Source organism: Hibiscus syriacus, unplaced genomic scaffold (genome assembly GCF_006381635.1).
Source record: "Hibiscus syriacus cultivar Baekdansim isolate YM2019G1 unplaced genomic scaffold, ASM638163v2 tig00112159_pilon, whole genome shotgun sequence".
NCBI classification, from domain to species: domain Eukaryota; kingdom Viridiplantae; phylum Streptophyta; class Magnoliopsida; order Malvales; family Malvaceae; genus Hibiscus; species Hibiscus syriacus.
The window spans coordinates 2,201,797-2,223,342 of NW_024063263.1; the positions used below are offsets into that span (position 1 = coordinate 2,201,797).

A 21,546-nucleotide genomic window follows, 5' to 3' on the forward strand; every position below is an offset into this window, starting at 1 on the left:
TAAAAATGCTGCAACACCAATGACATTCGCATAAAAACCACATGCAAATACAATATATGAGGCAAAAGTTGGATCTTCCGAACATCTCCTGTAACATGAATCTCGAAAGTGGTTTATTTCGTCTGAGGAAATTACCCGTTGACGACTCGAATCATGCGACTGCTCTCACTCCCCTCTTTTAACTGTGGTTCTTTCACCCAGTTTCAGTTCAATACTCGTTTAACTACAAGAATGATCACAGGAAAAAGCAACAACAGGTATACTCTTATTTCTTGGGACAGAAATCGGGATTGAAGGTAAGAATTCGATGTTTACTTTTGGGTTTTTTTCGCTGACAAAAGCGTCTTCACCTGAAGGAGCAAAACGGAACGGGTTCGGTAATGTCAGTCATTTGTACCATCAAAGCTGCCCATTGCATTCGCTCGTTTTCTCTCCCTCCAATTCTCGCCCCATACTTTAGCCTCTGCGACAGCACGTTCTCTGTCGATATCACGATTACGTGAAGTTTCCCTTGCTCTCAAAGCATTCAGGGGGCTGTCCCTGTGGGGTTCATGTCGTTCTGAATCATCCAAACCCCATTTCTCCCCGACCCCCCACTGGTATCGTTCATACCTAACTCCACACCGGTGCTCGATTCCCTAGCATGATTCCTCTTCCTGTAATTGGGTGAATTTCTGTGGGTGGAAAGGGAACCATGCTGTCGACGCTCATTTGGGCTGTCCAACCCATCTTCCATACTCCTTCGATCATCTTTAAGCCTTGGAATTGCGACTCTGTTACATTGATTGCTTGGTGCATTTGGATCATACGTTTGTGAGGCTAAGTATGTAAGGGCTGTCACAACATCGCCTATTAGAGGCCTTGTAGCAGCTTGTTCCTGCAAACACATTGCAGCAACTGCAAGAGCTTGGTATAAGCCTCGCATCGGATAACAACCTTGCAGTAGTGGGTCAGCCATTATTGGAAACTTCCTGCGGTCTTTGAAAAGCGGACGTGCCTACAAACAAAATAAAATATAACAGTCATTCCGCGTAAGCATAAGATATTGGAACTTGGAAGAGAAAGATACCCATGCAACAAGATTATGCTCTCCGGGAGCACGTGTATTATCAATGGCCTTGCGCCCCGTGATAAGCTCAAGAAAGACCACTCCAAAACTATAGACATCAGACTTCAGGGTGAGCTGGCCAGTCATTGCATATTCTGGTGCACAATAACCATAGGTGCCCATCACTCGTGTGGAGACATGGGTTTTGTCGCCAACAGGACCCAATTTTGCGAGCCCAAAATCCGATAATTTAGGGTGATAGCCTTCATGAAGAAGGATGTTTGATGATTTCAGGTCCCTAAATATAACAGGAGGATTAGCTTTATCATGCAAGTATTCCAATCCCTTGGCCGCACCGGCTGCAATCTTCATTCGGGTATTCCAGTCCAGCGGTTCCTTGTCCAGTAGAAGATCTGAAAACAAATTTAAAACAAAGGTAATCATTGTGGTCCGCCAATACAGTTTATTCTGACAACCGGACTAGTTCAATAACCAAACTATAGCAAGCAAACAGGCTAACCAAAGCAGAATTTTGCCAATATAGAGTAATAAGTTTGTTTCTCCATAGGTACTCTAAATCTGAGAGCTCAAAGTCGGCTCAAGGAAGAGAGCGGGCACCAAAGCAATAGAATGTCGAGTTTTATATTTGTCTAGCGGAATAAATGAAGCCAAAATCAATCAGTAAGAGATCAGTTGTGCAGTAGAACAAAGACCGTTCTCCCTACATTACAATTCATTCAATTGAACAATTGCAGTTCCCGACGACAGGTAAAAGCAAAAGGCATGCATATTCCCTAGCATGTAAGTATTTCATAGTTAATACTAGTGTCTTTCGGTTTTCAAGTTGACAGTGCCATCAAACCAAAAGCTAGACTGCAAAGTATTACGAACACCACCCTTACCGTGTAAGTGATCCTCCAACGACCCCAAAGGCATAAACTCGTAGACAAGGAGGCGCTGGTCTCCATCGGCACAATAACCAATCAAGTTGACGAGGTTCGGGTGGTGTAAGAGGCTAAGCATGAGAACTTCAACCAGAAACTCTCTATTCCCCTGAAGGCCATTTCTATCAAGCTGTTTGACAGCAACAACCTGAAACTATAAAACAATTATGGAGCTTACATTATGAGCAAATTTAACAGGACCGGGATCCCAAGCCCACCAATTAAAGCAAGCTACTCAAGTACAATCACAAAGCAAGATTCAAGTATGACCTGTCCTGTACTCTCCAACTGGCCCTTGTAAACACGTCCGAAACCACCTTCTCCTAATAGACATTCTGGCCTAAAGTTCTTTGTAGCGGCAGCAAGCTCTCGAAAAGTGAATGTTTGTGCTGCGATATTCGCTGTTGGTCCATCTTTAGGTACTGCAGATAATTCCTTCTTAGAATCAGAACTGTTCCGAGATTTCGATTTGCCTGTCCAAAGTAGTGAATCAGCAACATTCTTGTAATTGTGGCATACAGTGAGCACTGTGATACACCTCTTACGACTAGAACACGTTAACTCATCTCTCTAGCACACAAAACTAACCGCAAGAATGATGTACCACACGATTAGAGTATATACTCCTAAATTCATCTCGGAAACTGCATTTTACATTCTGTCATTTTTATGGATATTCCAGATTCTCACTTATAATGCATTGAGTATAGCATTTAACTTATGTAAGCTTAACAATTATAGATGAACAATGTTCGATACTAAAATGCGGAAATCGTCGCTCGAAAACCTAAGAGAAGAGCTCCCAAATAACTCCTAAGAGCAAAATTCAACCTAGTTTGATTCCACTAAAGAATTCATCAATCAAAAACCCAGAAACAACCATAATGTATCAGATCAAACAAGCAACATAATCCAACAACTATCTATCATAAAAAACATGGAAACTAACCTAAGAACAACACAGAATTCAACATATTTCCAGCTGATCAAAAACCAACACAGAAAACAAACAAAAAGAGTGAAAATTTGGCCAAGAAAACTGAAGAACATTTCTACCTGAACTAACCCTATTAACATGCTGAGACTGTGCAACTGAGCCATGTTTAGTTGAATCCTTCTTGCCTAGTTCTTTCACAGTGCTCCCACCATTATTGTTCCCTTCCTTGTTTGATGATCCAAAACAAGGAAAACACCCACCCATAATAATAATAATAATAATAAACCCACAAAACCCCAGAATTTAAAACCCTCAACGTTAACACAATTCATCAACAATTACTCCAATTTCACACCAAAGAAATCCCATCTTTGTATTTTCTTCTGCTTTAAAAATCCAATATTTAACAGCTCTTTGTTTTTCCCACTTCAAAATTCTTTCCTTTTTAGCTTCTCTCTCTATGATCTCAGCTGGCCATTTAAGACAAAAATCCACACCAAAGTGGCAGATCAACAAATGGAAAAAAAAAACTTACTTTGTGTAAGAGGAGAAGGTAAAGAAATGTAGGAAAATTTTTTAAAAAAGAAAGAAAGAAAGAAAGAAACAGTGGCTTACGTATAGTCAATAGTGGTAGGTAAATTAATTTCCCAAGTTACCTTTTTCTTTAATTTTTTTACCATAATTACTTAAAAGTGTTATTATTATTATTATTATTTAAAATATAAAATTATTCAAATATTGAACTTAAAAATAATATCGAATAAGCTGAAATTAAAAAGATTTTATTTGAGATACGACCATATAATATCATTTTAGAAATTATCAAACACTAATTAATTTAAATAAAATGTTATAAAAATGATTATTTTATTTTTTTACTCGCAATGTTAATATTGGTTTCAACATAAATATAATATACTTTTTATTTCATGAATAATTGTTTTGATTAATTTAGATAATTATGAGATAATATTTATTAATACATGATTCTAATATACAATCATTGAATAAGTGAAAATAAATAACTGAGATTTAAAGTAATAAATGTGAATGTATTTACTGAAAACAAAACAATGAGTCAATCTCATATATTTATTTTTACTCACCGAACGGTCATAAATTTGTGTAAAACTAAATAGTTTTTACACTGTATAAGTAGATCCTAACTCATATCTAATATAATTATCTATATTTTTTTAAATTAATCACTGGTATCCGATCTATTGATTGAATAATCCAGATCGAGTACTGCAGATGCGAGGGCGACCCTCCCAGCCCAGTTTAATTCATTTGCAAACGTCATGATTCGAACCCCTGACTTTACTTAAAGGACCAAGTGTCTCGTCCTACTAGATCAACTTATTGTTTAATTATCTATATTTTTAAAGAATAATTTGTTTGGAAATTTATTATAACTACAGAATTTTTTTAATAAATAAATAATCATCACGGTCGGAAGAAAAAAAAGTATGGGTCCCACTACAGAAGATGTGGTTCCACACTTGTGATGGAAATTCTCTAACACGTGTTTAATTTTTTAAAAAGAAATATATTATATGTTTTTAAATTGAATTAAAATAATAAAAATAAAATAAAAGTAGAAAAAAAGGGATTTTGATTTGATGTGGTTGATTCCGTGGTTCCTTCTATAGTTTTGAAATTTTGAGCCGTTGGATTACGTTAAAAAAGAAAGAAAGAAAGAAACAGTGGCTTACGTATAGTCAATAGTGGTAGGTAAATTAATTTCCCAAGTTACCTTTTTCTTTAATTTTTTTTACCATAATTACTTAAAAGTGTTATTATTATTATTATTATTTAAAATATAAAATTATTCAAATATTAAACTTAAAAATAATATCGAATAAGCTGAAATTAAAAAGATTTTATTTGAGATACGACCATATAATATCATTTTAGAAATTATCAAACACTAATTAATTTAAATAAAATGTTATAAAAAGGATTATTTTAATTTTTTACTCGCAATGTTAATATTAGTTTCAACATAAATATAATATACTTTTTATTTCATGAATAATTGTTTTGATTAATTTAGATAATTATAAGATAATATTTATTAGTACATGATTCTAATATACGTTGAATAAGTGAAAATAAATAACTAAGATTTAAAGTAATAAATGTGAATATATTTACTGAAAACAAAACAATGAGTCAATCTCATATATTTATTTTTACTCACCGAACGGTCATAAATTTGTGTAAAACTAAATAGTTTTTACACTGTATAAGTAGATCCTAACTCATATCTAATATAATTATCTATACTTTTTTTAAATTAATCACTGATATCCGATCTATTGACCGACTAATCCATATCGAGTACTGAGAGGCGAGGGTGACCCTCCCAACCCAGTTTAATTCATTCGCAAACGTCATGATTCGAACCCTAACTTTACTTAAAGGACCTAATGTCTCGTCCTACTAGATCAATTTATTGTTTAATTATCTATATTTTTAAAGAATAATTTGTTTGGAAATTTATTATAATACTAACAGAATTTTTTTTAATAAATAAATAATCATCACGGTCGGAAGAAAAAAAAGTATGGGTCCCACTACAGAAGATGTGGTTCCACACTTGTGATGGAAATTCTCTAACACGTGTTTAATTTTTTAAAAAGAAATATATATTATATGTTTTTAAATTGAATTAAAATAATAAAAATAAAATAAAAGTAGAAAAAAAAGGAATTTGATTTGATGTGGTTGATTTCCGTGGTTTCCTTTCTAGTAGTTTTGAAATTTGAGCCGTTGGATTACGGAATGGGATGGGAAAAGGAAAGGTAGTGATGTTTGGATGCTTATTCCAACTATGCTTTATATTTTAGGGCAAACTACGCATTTAGTAATCAAACTATCAATTTTGATTTGTTCTAATATTTAAACTTTTATTTTTTTCTAAAACATATAAGATAGGGAATACACATTTAATACCTGACCCCGACTCAAAAATTTTATACCTCCACCCGAAACCTGACACGACTTGAGTTTAGAGTAATTCCACCCGATCTGAGGCATTTTTATATTATTTTTGGGGTTAGGTCAGATCAGATTTATTTCACCATAAACTCAAACCGACTCGACCCGAACCCAAATTTTTTAAAAAAATTCAACCCGATTGATTCGGGTCAGAACTCGTCGGGTTCGGGTGCCATGCCCATCCCTAATACAGGATGTTTAATTTTTATTTCATTTTAGTACTCTATCATTAAAAATATAACATCTTTAATATCTAAACTATCAGTTTCGATTCATTTTAGTACCTAAACTTTAAAAAAAATCAAGACTTAATGTTAAATTTTGAACATGATACTAAAATGAAACAAAAAAATTAAATTTTACGTATGGTTTTAAAAAATGGAAAGTTTAAATATTAAAACAGATAAAAAGTGATAGTTTAAATACTAAACACATAATTTACCCTATATTTTATTCATTTTTATTGCTATTTTTTATTATTATTTCAAATTTTAAATCTAAGAAAAAAATGTAATTTCTTGACATAATTAGAGAAATATTTTTGAAAAAAAATAGAAATATATTTCAATTAAAATAGTATTTAAAAAAATAAAAATATATTCAAAATAAGTAAATATATATAATTTAATAACAATATAAAAAAATATTAACAATATTAAGCGTAGGATTCTATCCATCTAGGAAGTAGTTCTATCATGCCAAGTTAGCTTTATGTGTCAGTAATTCTTTTTCCGTTAAATTATGGTTTAGTCCTCGATTATGTATAAAATTAGAATTTATTTTGAAATGTTTAGTATAATATAATATCTCTGTTTTTGTAATACTATTAATTAGCTTAAATACTTAATATTATTAACTATTATGAAAAAAATATTAAATAAAGTTTTTTCAAAAGTATGATTTTTGTTTTTAGAGGTCACGAGTTCGAACATCAACGACTACAGTAAGGTAATTGAACGTTTATTGTCAAATGATTTAGAGTATTTAGAACATATACTACTTTTATAATTACACCTTAGCTTAATAAAAAAATAAAGTATAGTGACTAATTCTCTTATTGGAGTATAATAGAGGGACTAAAAAAAAATTTACCTTTGCCTTTTACTTCAGAAAAAGTTTCTCTGTGAAACTTATTTTTTTTAACTTTTGGACCATTTCTTCCCTCAACCAACTTTGATCAGATGATTGTATCTCAAATTATTGCAATTATTTATGGGGAGAATCTAGAGTTTTTTTTTTTTTTTTGTAATGGACTGAATTAAAAATTTAAAGAGTCAAAATAAAATTTGATTGCTATGGTAACTTATGATTTTGTAATTTTAAATGGATTAATTGACGTTTTTTTACAATTGGGGGGGGCAAAATGCAATTTACCCATGTATTAATTGACTCAAATATACGATCGTCACACGATTTATTTTAAAATTAAGGTGAAATCTAATGATCTCAACTAATATTATTTTGTAGACACTATATTTTGTTGAATCTCATTTTCATTTCTAATTTTATTTACTTTATTATTTTTAATTATTATGAGTGTATTATATATTTATGTATATAAAAAATGGTTGTCCCTTTTTCTTATATGTATGGGGTAAGGGGAGGTAAGATAGTAGGCTGCCCCCAACACCAGGTTGAGAGCAGCTTCCGTAAGAGACCTACCTTCAAATTATGAAATACCCTCTGAGGAACTCGATCTCACGACCTTAAGGTTAAGAATCATGTGCTCTACCAATTGAGCTTAGAAGCAATTAGGGTTTTGTCACAATGTCATTGCGCAGCCAACACAACTCATTAGATCAAGCCATCATCGTACTGTCTATATGCATCAACACTTAGAGTGCGTTTGGTTCACGTAATGTAAGATTACTAGAGAATATGATTACTGGGAATGTTGTATTTTGTGTTTGGTTGGTTTAGCAGGAATGTAATCGTGTTTGGTTAAAGGAATAAAAGATTATTCGAATGTATAGTTAACCAAATTGTCCTTATTATATATTTGTTTTTTTAACAAGTTGAAAAATATTTATATATTTTCTTTAAAAAAATTTAAATTCATAAAATTTATATATATATATATATATATATTTACAAAATTGAAATATAAAAAGGTTTAATGAAAGGGTAAAATTTTATTTTACCCCATGAACTTCATATAAAATTTTAATTATAGACTTTTTTGCAAATCTAAAATATTTTAAGGATAAATTTGTAATTTAACTTTCATAGAATTTTTATTATTCAATGACAGAAGAAATATATTTTTTGGAAAAAAATTTAAGGGCATTTTAGTCCAAAACGTCGGTAATCCAACAATACCTAAGGAAATTGAGGTAATGGCATTCCCGATAATATACCTTAAAAAACTGCTATTGGTAATAAAACATTACCGGGAATAAGATTCCCGACCAACCAAACATGGGAATGTGGATTCCATTCCCATGAGAATCCCACGTTCCTTGATCCAAATACCCCCTTAGGGTTTTCATAACCCTAGAAGAGGATTCGTGCAACCCAACATGTGCTGTTTGATCGAGACAGGATAAAGGATTCAAATTGAGACTCTAAAAACATTACGTTTTCTAATTTTTTGGGCCCAACTCAGCCCAATTCCCACTAAACTTGGTCCAAACTATTTTAATAAATCTTTTGGGCTCTAAAATGGGTATCAGATTGGCCCGAACTACTAACCCGGATTTGGGACGTTACATTAACGAATTATATTTGATGCACCAATAGCGTATAATATTATAAATTATTATTTGTTATATAATTATAGTTAAATCATTTTATTTTTTAAAATTAAATAATATAATATATTTTATTGAAAATGTTTAAAATTATAAATAATATATAAAATATTGATATATGTTTTAATAATTAAGATCCACTTAAACTTAAAGATAAAAATATTAATTTTTTACATTTTTATTATCGTTGAATGAGTGAAATAGATGATTATGATTATCTTATTATATTTTAATATTTAATTTTATATTATTCATCTCAATCATCTGTTATCAATTATACAATGATTTTATCAACAGGGGTTGGTTTAAGTATTAAGGCTTGATATCGCTTAAGCAAGGTCTCAAGTTCGAGTCATTGTGTATGCGAAAAATCCCTGTCGGTAGACTCACCCACCAAAACTAGGTGTGTAATGCGGGTAGACTCGGATTAATCAATATAAAACCTTAAAACCCGAAAGACAAAAAAAAGTATACAATAATTTTAAAAATTTATAAAATCAAATTCTTTTTACATGGTATTAACAAATCATTCTTCTGTTAACTTATTAGATAATAAATTGAGAGGTGTCAAACAAATTTGGTAGAATAATTTTCGGTATCAATAAAAGTAATATATAATATGTATATTTCAATTGTTTTTTCTCTTTTTTTCCCCATAAGAGAAATAAAGGAATATTTATAAAGTAATGAGAGAACAAACTTGAAGGTGGTGTTTGTTTTTTTTAAAAAGTCTTTAAAGTTCTTATGTCTGTTCGCGTAGATATTGGGCTTCGCAGACCGTTTATTTTTTTAGAAGACAGTAGCTCTGAAAATGTCTGTGCGTCATTTTCTTGGCGCAGACGTGGCATTGTGTCTTCAAAACTCTTCCAACCTATTCAAAGAACATTAAAAACAAAAGCCATTGCCTAAAAAAATCATCGCTTAAAAAACCTGCTTCTCAGCTACGAGATAAAATTGCTGAGCAATTAATGCAAAATATAGATTGATTTATTTTAAAAAATTTATTATTGTAGTTGTATGAATTATTTAAATTTCAGTATTGTAAAACTAAAATTATTTAAACTTCAGTATTACAAAACTCTTTTAAGTTTTAAAAATCAGTTTATTTATAGTTCGGTTTATTTTAGCAGTATGCAAACGTTAAAAAATAAACAATATTCTTCTTGCAGACTGAAAACTTTTGGTCCACCTCTTCTGCTACAGATGTCTACAGATGTGGTCCGCAGACTGCAAACCTTTTATATCTACAAAAACAAACAACATCGAAGTGTTGCCCTAAAGCCCTATGTTCCGTTGAGTGAAGAGATGAATGAAGTTCATATTTAATTAATATCAATAAAAGGAATATTTAATTAATATTAAATATACATTTTAAAAAAATAATATTTTTTATCAAATCATCTTTAATTAAAAATTTATATTTATTAAAAGTAAAAAATATTTTAATCCATGTTATAATCAATTTCTAGTTCATCATATTTCATATTATACTCATTAGGGGTGTTCATTTTTTGGTTTTAACCGAATTAATTGACCGAACCGAATTAGTTCGGTTAATTCGGTCGGCCATCAAATTTATTCGGTCGGGGAACGGTTAATAATTTTTTTAAAATTCGGTTAACGGTTAATTCGGCTCGAAATCGGTTAATTAACCGAAATTTAAATTTAAATTTTAAATATATTATATATAATATATGGGCTCATCCCAAACTATTTAAAACTCAATTAATAATTTAAGATCCAATAACTTTTAAACCTAAATCAATATTAATTAATTAAAAATTTTATATAAATTTTTTAATTTATAATTATATTATTTAAATTAATTGTAATTTTTTTGAATTAAAAAATATTCAATTTTTATATAATTTAGAAAATTTTAAATTTTTTTGGTTAATTCGAAAATTAATCAAATTAACCGAAATTTATTTGGTTCGGTTAATATTTTCAAAAAAAATTTTAGTTCGGTTAACAGTTAAAAAAAATAAAAGTTCGATTAATTCGGTTCGGTCGATCACCGTTTTAACCGAATGAACACCCTATTACTCATATAAATTACTAATATTAAGTTCTAAATAATTAAAAATATGATCATTTAATTTTTGTAAAAATTAAATTGTTAAATATATATTAATAAAGATAGTGTTTAAGCATTCATTGAGATTTTGAGTTCTAACACGTCATCTATAAAGATTTTGAGTATTCATTATTATATAATTAAGGGTCTCTTGATCAGACACTATTATGTAAGCATCCTAACCTGATAAATTACGGGTATATGTCCAAAACAGGGGCTTAGCTTGATATTTAAAATGGGTTTAGGGTTACTTTTCCTTGGCAAATGGGCCCATAGCCCATAGAAAAAACACAAGAGATGTGGGGTTGAATAAAAAAGTGACACGTGTGATGAAGAACCACAGTGACGGGCAGCAGCAGATAGCCGCAAGTTCCGAGACAAGAACTATTTGAAAAAAGGACACATAGAACAATGGTATAATTTTCGTTTGGTCCCTTTATTATGATAGCTTTATAGTTTTAACCTCTCACTATAAATTAAATAGTCTAAATTGACCCAGCTAAACAAAGTTAAAATCAGTCACTTTGATTTGTCAAGTTTAAGCTGACTTCATTCATTTAAAAAATAAATTTGTTGTTATAAAAAATACAATTTAGTCGTCAAATTTTATCCAAATGAACCAATTGGTTTGTTTTAATGATATTGAAGTTAAAGGGTCAAATATCAAATTTTAAAATAATGAAAGGACTAGAATCATAATTTATCCAAATCCTAACAAAGCAACACATAAAATTATGAGTAAATTACATGTAATGTCATTTATTTATGAGTTTACTAACAAATATATTTTTCTAAAATTAATAAAAATAAGTCAATTAAAATATTGCTATAAAGATATCATTTTTTCGTTAAATATTAGATGAAAAAATGACCTTACCTAATATGATAATATTTTAACCTTAAAATCATATAATTGATCAATTTAGTCATAAAATGAAACAATTCAAAATAAATTAAATGTGCTAAGATCAGTGAGAAAATAAAATAGATTTAAAGTACAGTGATTGAAATATAATAGAGAGTAAAGTTTAGTACTGAATAGTGTAATTTACCCCTGCAATTATTAGCAATATCCAAAGAAAGAAACAAATGGCGATGGAGGGGTCGTTTTTCCATGAGAGTTCTCCCTCTTCTGCGGTCACTCTCAACTCTGCTACTTGTTATTTACTTCATAAAATTTCACAACCCTTTTTCTATTCCATTTAAAGCTACTAAATCTATAGGCTTCGATCAATAATAATATAAAATAAATCACTCATATTCATACTATGTTTAATAATAAAAAAACCAACATTAATGATTCTTGTTTATGACAAAATTATTTTGTTAATCACAGCATTAATGGTTCCCTTTGTTTTTCAGCTGCCTCTCTCTCTCTCTCTGTGTGTCATCACTATTTACTACAGAAGGTACAACTCATATTCCTCAAAAAACCCAGCCCATAATTGAACCCTTCAAACATTGTTTACTATTTTCCCATTGATGCATTTTCTTCTTCTTCTTCTTCTTTTTCCCATCTCAAGTTTGAGGTTAAAGGTCAAAGCTTTAGTGTCAGGTTAAGCTCTGAGTCCATGGTTATGGTGGATTCCACTTTGTTCTTATTTGGAAAAAAATGGGAACTTTGATAGTTGATTGAGGTTTTTATCATTTTACTTGTGTCATGTGTGGCTGGTAGGTTTATTTTTGTTGTTTTGAACTGTTTTCTTGATGATAATGTAGCTTCATTTTTGTGGAAATTCTAGGGTTTTTGGGTTTTGATTCAAAGAGATCTCCTTTTGCTACATAATAAAGTCTGGTCAGATGAAAATGTTTAGCTTCTCCCGTAGACGCATGAAGCTCGGCAGGTCAGTTTCTTCTCTTTCATTATTTGACTTTGTGTGTGTGTGTCTCATTTTCTTTGCTTTGAAGTTTCAATTCTTCATTTGGATATTTGTTCTTTGTTGAAGATTATAATTTGTATGTCAATGAAGAAAATGCAGGCTAATCATTTTAAGCAATTGAGGGCTTTGGTGTGTAAATTGCAAACTTGATCACAAAAATGCTCAAATCCCTCCTTTTTTGGTACATTGTTGTGTTTTAGAGTGAAGAAAGTACAACTTTCGGAGTCCGGACATGGAACTAGGAGTCCTATAAGGCCGCCCAAAGGAAACAACAATACCATTGTGAGTCCACTTTTTAACTTGATTTCTGGTTTTGTGTTGGTGGAAATGTGTGATGAAATGTTAGAAGCATTTAAATTTGTTTCAGGTGGAGTCTTCTTTGCCTGCCGGTAGTCATTCCGATGAATTTGACTCCCAAGGACCTTCGGCTGCCCCCGAGATTAATTCATCAGGGAACTCTGAGAACTGGATGGTGTTATCGGTTGCCGGGGAAAAGCCTGTGCCTCGCTTTAATGTAATGCATTGTTGCTTTCCGGTTTTCTGATTGCTTCATTACGAATGATGGAAACGCTGAAAACTTGTTCTTTGAGTAGCATGCAGCCGCCATGGTTGGGAACAAGATGATAGTGGTTGGCGGTGAATCTGGGAATGGATTGTTAGATGATGTGCAGGTAATTAATTGAAAGCTATATCTTGATTGCTTGACTTGATGCTAGATGTGTCACAAACTGTGAGTTTTTGTCCGGTAATTATTTTCTCTTTATATGCAGGTTCTTAATTTCGATGATTTTTCCTGGACCATGGCATCATCAAAGCTCTACTTGTCACCGAGCAGTCTTCCGTTGAAGATTCCTTCATGCAAGGATCATAGTCTGGTACAATCATTTGTGATATACTCCATTTTCCCGACGCTATGTTCACTTTGCTTTGCATATTGTGATTCGATGTGCTGAATTGTTGTTCCTTTATGCATTTCAATTGAGATTATGCTGTTTCTGTTTAGTCATCCGATGAAGTCCTTTTTCGCTACTTTATCGTATCATTGGGTTGTTTCATGTATTTTTTAACAAGTGGGTTGGCAAAAGCATTAGGTGTATTGCTATGCTCATGTGTATCTGTCGTATCTTACTCAGGTTTCATTGGGAAAAAGGCCCTCCTTGTCGGAGGCAGAACTGACCCTGTGAACGACAAAATTTCAGGTTCGAAATTGTATTCTTTTGTGGTCCACTATTCTCACCTTTTTTAGTACATGATGTGATATGTTTTATGTTCGCAATTTATGATTTTGCAGTATGGGCATTTGATACCGAGACGGAATGTTGGTCAGTTATGGAAGTAAAAGGAGAAATTCCGGTACTTTTTGTCGACTCATAGAATGCCAAATTACTTGTAAAGTAGCATTTCTTGCATTGATATAAAACATCATTAGAAGCAAATTCCAAATTATTAATAACAGATTAACAGTGAATTTACTAGGAAGTTCATATATTCGATATAGCTATAACATGGACGTCACAAATTTGCATGGTGTTGATTTTCTATTTGCTTTGTTGCATCCCTCGTATCGGCTATAACAAACACTTCTGTTGCTTCCAGGTTGAGCGAAGTGGTCACGCTGTGGTCAGGGCAAACTCTGTTCTAATCCTTTTCGGGGGTGAAACTGCGAAAAAGAAGAAACTGAACGACCTACATATGTTTGATTTGAAATCCTCGACTTGGCTCACACTTCAGTGCACGTATGCCACTTTGCTGACAGAGAAATACGGCTCCTACATATGCATTGTAAGACTAAATCCCTTTCGAAGAAGCTTCTAGTGAATGAATGGTTTTGTCTGTGCAGTGGAGCAAGACCGTCTCCGAGATCCAATCATGTGGCAACTCTATGTGATGATAAAACCCTTCTCGTATTTGGTGGGGCGTCAAAGTCCAGGACATTGAACGACTTGTACTCGCTTGACTTCGAAACGGTGCGAAAAAACTTTTAGCTTTCTTGCCGCGTTTACATTCAGATTACAATGCGTACTATTGTTAATTCTTTGTAGTTTTTCCCTCAGATGGTATGGTCAAGAATAAAAATACGTGGCTTTCATCCGTCGCCTAGAGCCGGTTGCTGTGGAGTTCTGTGTGGAACGAAATGGTACATAGCAGGGGGTGGAAGTAGGAAAAAAAGTATGGCTCGTACAGGGAAGCTCACAATTATAAACTTCGACGAAAAAAGCATCATATATGGATTCGGAATCGTTTTTTCTAGCGAATTTTGAATTCGTCGAACCTATTATTGTTTCATATCGAAGCATATATCTTCATAGGAGTGCGTATAGCCCATATTATGCATATCACCTAATACGGTGTAATGAATCCTACAATTAGTTTCACTATTGTTTTACATATTACTCTTTGCATTCATTTTTCTTTTCTTATTTGATTCCGAAATGTTTACAGGACATACAGAGACTTTCATCTATGATGTTCTAAAGTCCGAGTGGTCTGTCGCCGTTGCATCACCTCCATCTTCGATCACCACTAACAAGGTCAACAATATGCTGAAATTTTCCTTTTGCATCAAAAGTGTGATTCTTTAAGTGAACTTTATACCTCCCTATTGCATGATGTGAATTGTATATATAACCAGAAAGTTTGCGAACTCAGACCGGTAGAAAATCCCGGTTGGATTTCGTTTAAGCACAATGGAATCTCTATTTACTAGCACTCTGCCCTATTGTTCTTATGATAGTTGTTCTTGCAGGGGTTTAGCCTAGTACTTGTGCAGCATAAGGATAAGGATTTTCTTGTTGCATTTGGTGGATACAGGAAGGAACCTTCAAATCAGGTTGAAGTTTGATTTCGTATACTCGGAATGATTAGATTGTGTTCAAACTGTAATACCTTCATTTTTTCTCACAGGTTGAAGTACTCATCATCGGGAAGAATGAATCATCCATGGGTAGGCAATCAAATCTCGGTAAATGTGCGGGAAAACGTTCATCTGTGGAGTCAGCTAGCCAACCTACTACTGGTTCCTCTAACCGTTCAGTTGATTCTGCTGCTAGACAAAATCTAGCCTCTGCAATCGAACATGGTTCTGGTAGGAGATCGATGTCGGATTTGTCACTTGCAGATCAAAATCCTCTTTCCGGAAATGTCTCATTACGGAAGCAATTTCTTAGTGAGGAAGAACACAACACGAGTGTCAGATTAAGAAAGAGTTCAGAGGACTTAAGTTCCATCCTGCAGGTAAGCTTCACTTAGTTAACTTTTGCCTTCGATATGATTATCCTTTAATTTTTCTGCGATCGAAATATTCCATCAACATAACATGTTTTCGTTGTTTTCAGGCAACAGAACGAAAGCCAAATCAATCTGATGCTGGAGTTCCGATTAATGTTCCTGGGACCAAATTCTGTTCGGATGAATCATGCCTATATGAATGCGAGAGTTCAAATCCCCAGGCTGAAGGGATCACAAACATTACTTTTGCTAGTGATAATTTCGTATTTCCGGACATGGAAGGTAAATCAGGAGCTCTATCAGCACCTTCAAGCATATATCAGTTTTACGAGACCAGAATGGCTGCTCTGAGTAGAAAAAACGGGATTTTAGAAGTACAGTTGGCTGCTGCATTGGCAAGCCGAGACAGTGTGGGGAGAAACTTAGGTTCGGCTTTGAAGAGCAAAGACGAGATGGAGAAAAGACTTGCAGACACAGTGGAAGAGATGGACTTGCTAAAAGAGAAACTAGCTAGCATAGAACTTGCACAAGAAGAGGCCAACAACTTGTCGAACATCGTCCATTCGGACAATGTTAGACTCGAACATGATGTGGCTTTCCTTAAAGCAGTTCTAGATGATACTCAAAAGGTATTATTAATCTGTCATGGAACTCGTATTTTTCGATCCTAGAGTGTCTTTCGAAAGAGTGCCTGATTTGAAACTTGTAATAGGAACTACACTCGACCAGAGGCATCCTTGCAGGAGAGAGGGCAAGAGCATTCCAACTACAGGTATGGCATTCGTAACCGTAGACCCTAAACTAATGTCACAGCCGGAGTACGCTGCACGATTGCTTGATGACAATATAACATATAGCTTTTTTGCACTGCAGGTTGAAGTTTTCCACCTCAAGCAAAGACTGCAGTCTATGGAGAACCGAGCACCGACTCCAAGGAAGCCATTCAATGTATAGTGTTGGACCGAAACCGACTAGTTACAGCCATCTTACATGGTAAGAGGAACAGTCCGAATAAACAACTGCTCAACTGGCCCCGATTTGGGCCCTTGTCGGATAGAACTAAGTAATGGAGCTTATGTAAAAAATGCTCATGAGAATAACCTTTTCCATTACTTCGAAGAAGTGTTGCAATCTTGACTGTATTTGTCAAATTTATGTAATGCAATCATCATTCAGATTCTAAGTCATGCTCTTCACTTCCTGAATAAGAATAAATTTAAAAAAATAAAATAAAAGCAGGTGATATCTTGGTTTCTTTGAACATCATGATTTTAGGACCAATACCATTAGCTAATGCAGCAACAATCCGTAATGCAGAAACAAAGACTTGCCGTGCGCATCGCATAAAGATAGAAGGACATATGGCTATTCGTCATGACTCGTCTTTCTCAAACTTCATGAAGATGTATGGGCTGAAGAAATGACGACATTTTGGACCTATTTGTTCTGTACATATGGAGGCAATGTGGCAAAAATCTTCATAGTTCATCTGCAAGTTTACAAGTCCAAAACATGAGTCAAGTTGTGATCATAGCTGATGCAAGAGGATAGTGTACTAATTGAACAACAGAATAAAAGTAGCTCGTCATTTCCAATTTCGAGTAGCACTTCACTGAAACTAGAGTAGAATATGATGGCAAAGTGATTAGTGCTTAAATTAGTTAATATTTTGTTGGCAATTACTCCTTGATTAGTTGATTTAAGTTGTTGATTTTGCGTTTTCAGGGCAGTAGAAATGGTGTTAAAATAAATGAAATTCTGCAACTTTTTTATTTTTCTGGAATCAAGGCCGGCTTTGTGGGCATGAATTGGGGATTGACTGCGTCTGATGTGGCGTCCAGTCAGCATTCTCGCGGAACCAGGAGACTCAGTTGATGAAAACAGATCGAATTTAAGCTTATATACAAGTTGAAATGAAAACATACAGTGATTTACGACTGCTAGATCTACTCCTGCTACTTGCAATGAAGATAAAAATAGTACATATGCTTCACAAATAGGTCGATGCCTTCGAAGTTCGATGATTCGTTCCGAGAATAATCACGATGACGGTAACATCGTCGTGGTATCTCCTCCTCCTACCGGCCGGAACGTTCAACAATTCTTCCGTACTGAAACCTATTGCATTAATAACAGTAACATAAGAAAGCAAATAACCGAAAAGGCACGGATGATTTGTAATCGCTGTTCAAATGTACCTGCGGAACGAGCTGCTTTGATTACGAGCTGTTCCACGAGAAATTTTGCGGGGTCTCCAGACGGGGTGCTCGACATGTAGGAATGGACGAGCTTTACAGCTTCTTCATTGTTGAAGAAGTCGAATAAACCGTCGCTGCCGACGATAACAAAGTGATCGGATCTTGATATTTTGTGCACGTTTAGTGATGGTTCAGTGGAGATATAAGGGGGACTAATGAGGTTTCGAACTCGAAGAATTCCCATCAGTGCATCGTTCAGTTTCTTCTGCAAAACATCACTTACTTGTTAATATGCAGTGAAAGTCGACCTTCATAAAGGGGGAAATATAAAGAACGACAACTATAAGTCACGATGAGAATAACCAGAACCGACCTTTTTCAAGTAACCGACTCCGAAAGCACGAGTGACCTTCAGTTTTCCTTTCACTTTTCCAGCTACTACGGGAGTAGAGTCATCGGGATGCTCATTCAAGAGTCTAGTTCGTTCAACTTCGTTATCGGCGGTGTGAATATCAGTTAGCTGAATAGCTTTCAATCTTTCGCACTGACCGATGCTGTTGCCTTCATCAAATGTCGCCAATACAGCTCGACTGTCACCTAAATTGAGTGTATACAAATGTTTACCATGAAGAAGCGTAACCAAAACACAAGATCCTACCGAAACCAAATCGGGGCGGTCCTCCATTTCCTGCTCTACCATGTGCAAGAAATCATTTTCAGCTTGAATTAGAGCTCGTTGGAGGATACCAAGCACCCGATGCCTAAATGAATGAGATGACGCTTCCATTTCAGGATCCATGCCTTTCCTCGTGAAGCTTTCGGCACTTGCAGGTTCAATACCTGTCATACTATCATCGAGAGAACATTCAAATGGCGCTCTGGGAACATCCTTCTTTGACTCTGAGTCTAGTAAATTAAAGTAAAACATTATGGTTTCATATAACGTCCCGGCGAGAAAATCGGCAGCGTCCCTCCCGTTGAAGCCATCATAGATGGCACAAAAGAGCCATTCATTCTCCTCGGAACAGACAGCTTGAACCCTATCTTCACCCGCAGCTCCACCCGCTACTTGAACTTCCACAGCATTAAGGAAACTGTCACTTCTAGTAAGAGCACTCGTGGGTTGGCGTAAACAAAAATCAGTTTCATGTGAATCAACCGAACTCGGTGGACTGCAACTTAAGTTTGACATAGTGCTTTGCAGGGAAGTCGATAATATATCCAACCTTGAAAGAGACGGAGAAGAAGGAACCCTACGAAACGAGTTAGGGGAGTCCAAACCAGGAAGAATATCTGATCCTATCAGACCATTGCAGATATTGGTGTTGGCCAAGGTAGCATTAGCACTTAAGGCAGCACCAGACAAACAAGAGAAACTGTGGTTCCTCGGCATTTTACGTCCAGACTCGACTCTGTACCTATTACCACCCCTGCACGGAATACCTTCGTGATCGTTGCATTGATAGCCAAAACTCACCTTAATCTCCCCTTCAGAATCAGCACAATTGTCTCCTAGCATTGTAGGCTGAAACATACGATATATCTCCATCATGTTAATTTTACATGTATGAAAAAGTCCACTAATTTATAAAAACTTCAGTAAGTCCATGATACCATATTAATAAGATAAAGTCCACAAATCTAGTGTAATTCTCAAAAGGGGCCTCAAAAACTTCAAAGATTAACAAATATCAAGCATGAACTCATGAATCGAACTCTTTTTTGTTGCTAAAACTAACCTATTATATGTTCTTCTTGTGACCAGCGTGACATTATGAATCTTAATCCTACAATAGACGACATTTGAATAATGTCATAGCGATTTATGTATAGGTTACCGAACCCCTCGCCACAAGCAATCACCGGAGACATCTCGCAAGGACCCCTCACCCTGCAAAATTGTCTCTACAACATCACCACATAGGCAGCTCTCGTTAACCGTCAAGTCTTATCTCAACCAACTAGTCCTATCTTAAGATACCTCAGGCACATTAACCTATAGAATCAAGCCACTTCCCCCCCTCCCGCCCCCCCCCGACTCTCCGATAATAAGGCGGCACGCATCACCCCGGAAAAGGGAAACTCCTTATAGAGGTTGAAGCTTTAAGGAGGGAGGCCAGGATATTCACTCATATTCACCCCTTCTCTTCTCCAAGACCATCCTCCTCTTTATAAGCCTCCATTCAGCCCACAGTATCCGACGGCTCTCCGCCTTGTCTTAACGAGGTGAACCGTCCCATCTCCGCCATACCCCCATCTTTTTATCAACAATACACCCCCATATATATATATATATATAGACTTCCAAACAGTAATAAGAGTACTAAACGACTAAAAACTTTAGGTTGGACTACCAAGCTACATCTAAAGTCTCTTGATTTTGCAAGAATTCTCAACCCAACCAATTCAATAAACACTAAAAAAAACAAAATCAAATGTATTGACAATAATAAACTAAACAAAAGGGTATAAGAAAAAACATAAACTTTACAATAAAAACCAAAGCTTTGCCAAGATATACAGAGTAAAAGAAAGAAAACCCACTTCAGTTTAAGTGCCCAAAAGAGAAGAACAAGGTCAGGGAAACCAGAAAATGACCATAAGATTTCAACAGTGAGTGGTAATGCGGGAAGAAGGATGGTACAAGATGTTAAGTTTGAGGGTTTAGGAGGTAGAAGAAAGAGGGTGGGTTTTAATGGAGAATCTGAAGGGAATGGAAGAGTGTGCAATGCGTTGGTTTGTGGGGAAAACAAATGGATGGCTGGGAACGAAAAGGGGAGTCTGCTAAATTTGGAGGAATCTCATTTTGGTCCCTTTTGTTTTCCTTTGTCAGATTCACTATTACCGGTAGTGCCGTTTCTCAGACTCCCATTTCAACTCTAATGCTGTCAATTTTCTTACTTTTTAGGATAAATTATATTTAGTACCTAAACTATTAATAATGATCTATTTTAATACTTAAACTTTTTATTTTTTTCAAAATCATACCTAAAATTTGGCTTTTGTTTCATTTTAGTACCAATCTGTTAACAACTTAGTTTTTTTTCATTTTAATACCATGTTCAAAATTAAACGTTAAGTTTTTAAAAAAATTGAAGTTTAGGTACTAAAACAAAGTAAAACTGATAGTTTATGTACTAAATGCGTTAAGTTTTTAACGATGAGTACTAAAATGAAATGGAAATTAAACGTTATGCATGGTTTTAAAAAATTGAAAGTTTAGGTACTAAAATGGGCTAAAATTAATAGTTTAAATACTAAATGTATAATTTACCTTTTTTATATAAACGATGATAGAGTTTAACAATTTAATTACTATTTTAATATTATTGTGAAAATTATTTTGTAATAGTTCGATAAATTTTATAGTTTTCTATTGCATCATGGTGATCATTATATAAAAATTTGACAAAAAAATATCAGAGGCCTTGTACTTTAAAAAAAAATCAATACGACCATTATATTATTATTTTTTCAATGT

At 34.1% G+C, this 21,546-nt stretch overlaps 2 protein-coding genes and 1 pseudogene across 2 annotated transcripts; 1 reads left to right on the plus strand and 2 right to left on the minus strand.

The window, feature by feature from the left end:
• Nucleotides 1–20: 20 nt before the first annotated feature.
• Nucleotides 21–3,221, minus strand: LOC120175101 (annotated as a pseudogene).
• Nucleotides 3,222–12,252: 9,031 nt separating this feature from the next.
• LOC120175274 (acyl-CoA-binding domain-containing protein 6-like) lies at nt 12,253–16,942 on the plus strand. Its single transcript, XM_039181945.1, has 16 exons — nt 12,253–12,603; nt 12,840–12,921; nt 13,007–13,153; nt 13,233–13,310; nt 13,410–13,509; nt 13,773–13,838; nt 13,931–13,992; nt 14,236–14,375; nt 14,480–14,606; nt 14,694–14,808; nt 15,082–15,170; nt 15,386–15,469; nt 15,544–15,873; nt 15,975–16,496; nt 16,580–16,639; nt 16,741–16,942. The coding sequence occupies exons 1-16, from the start codon at nt 12,560–12,562 to the stop codon at nt 16,819–16,821; spliced, it is 2,127 nt and encodes a 708-aa protein (XP_039037876.1). The 5' UTR covers nt 12,253–12,559; the 3' UTR covers nt 16,822–16,942.
• An 805-nt stretch (nt 16,943–17,747) lies between these two features.
• On the minus strand, nt 17,748–20,726 carry LOC120175082 (probable protein phosphatase 2C 40). The gene is made up of 4 exons (XM_039181785.1): nt 20,610–20,726; nt 18,439–19,590; nt 18,066–18,330; nt 17,748–17,985 (listed from the first exon to the last, which is right to left on the minus strand). The coding sequence occupies exons 2-4, from the start codon at nt 19,582–19,584 to the stop codon at nt 17,858–17,860; spliced, it is 1,539 nt and encodes a 512-aa protein (XP_039037716.1). The 5' UTR covers nt 19,585–19,590; nt 20,610–20,726; the 3' UTR covers nt 17,748–17,857.
• Nucleotides 20,727–21,546: the final 820 nt, after the last annotated feature.

Coding starts and splice junctions, on each gene's coding strand:
- LOC120175274 (XM_039181945.1), top strand. CDS start 12,560: ATGAAAATGTTTAGCTTCTCCCGTAGACGCATGAAGCTCGGCAG. Junction 12,922..13,006: donor AAGGAAACAACAATACCATT/GTGAGTCCACTT, acceptor AATTTGTTTCAG/GTGGAGTCTTCTTTGCCTGC. Junction 14,809..15,081: donor GGGTGGAAGTAGGAAAAAAA/GTATGGCTCGTA, acceptor AAATGTTTACAG/GACATACAGAGACTTTCATC.
- LOC120175082 (XM_039181785.1), bottom strand. CDS start 19,584: ATGCTAGGAGACAATTGTGCTGATTCTGAAGGGGAGATTAAGGTGAGT. Junction 18,331..18,438: donor GAGTCGGTTACTTGAAAAAG/GTCGGTTCTGGT, acceptor GATGTTTTGCAG/AAGAAACTGAACGATGCACT. Junction 17,986..18,065: donor CAAAGCAGCTCGTTCCGCAG/GTACATTTGAAC, acceptor TTAATGCAATAG/GTTTCAGTACGGAAGAATTG.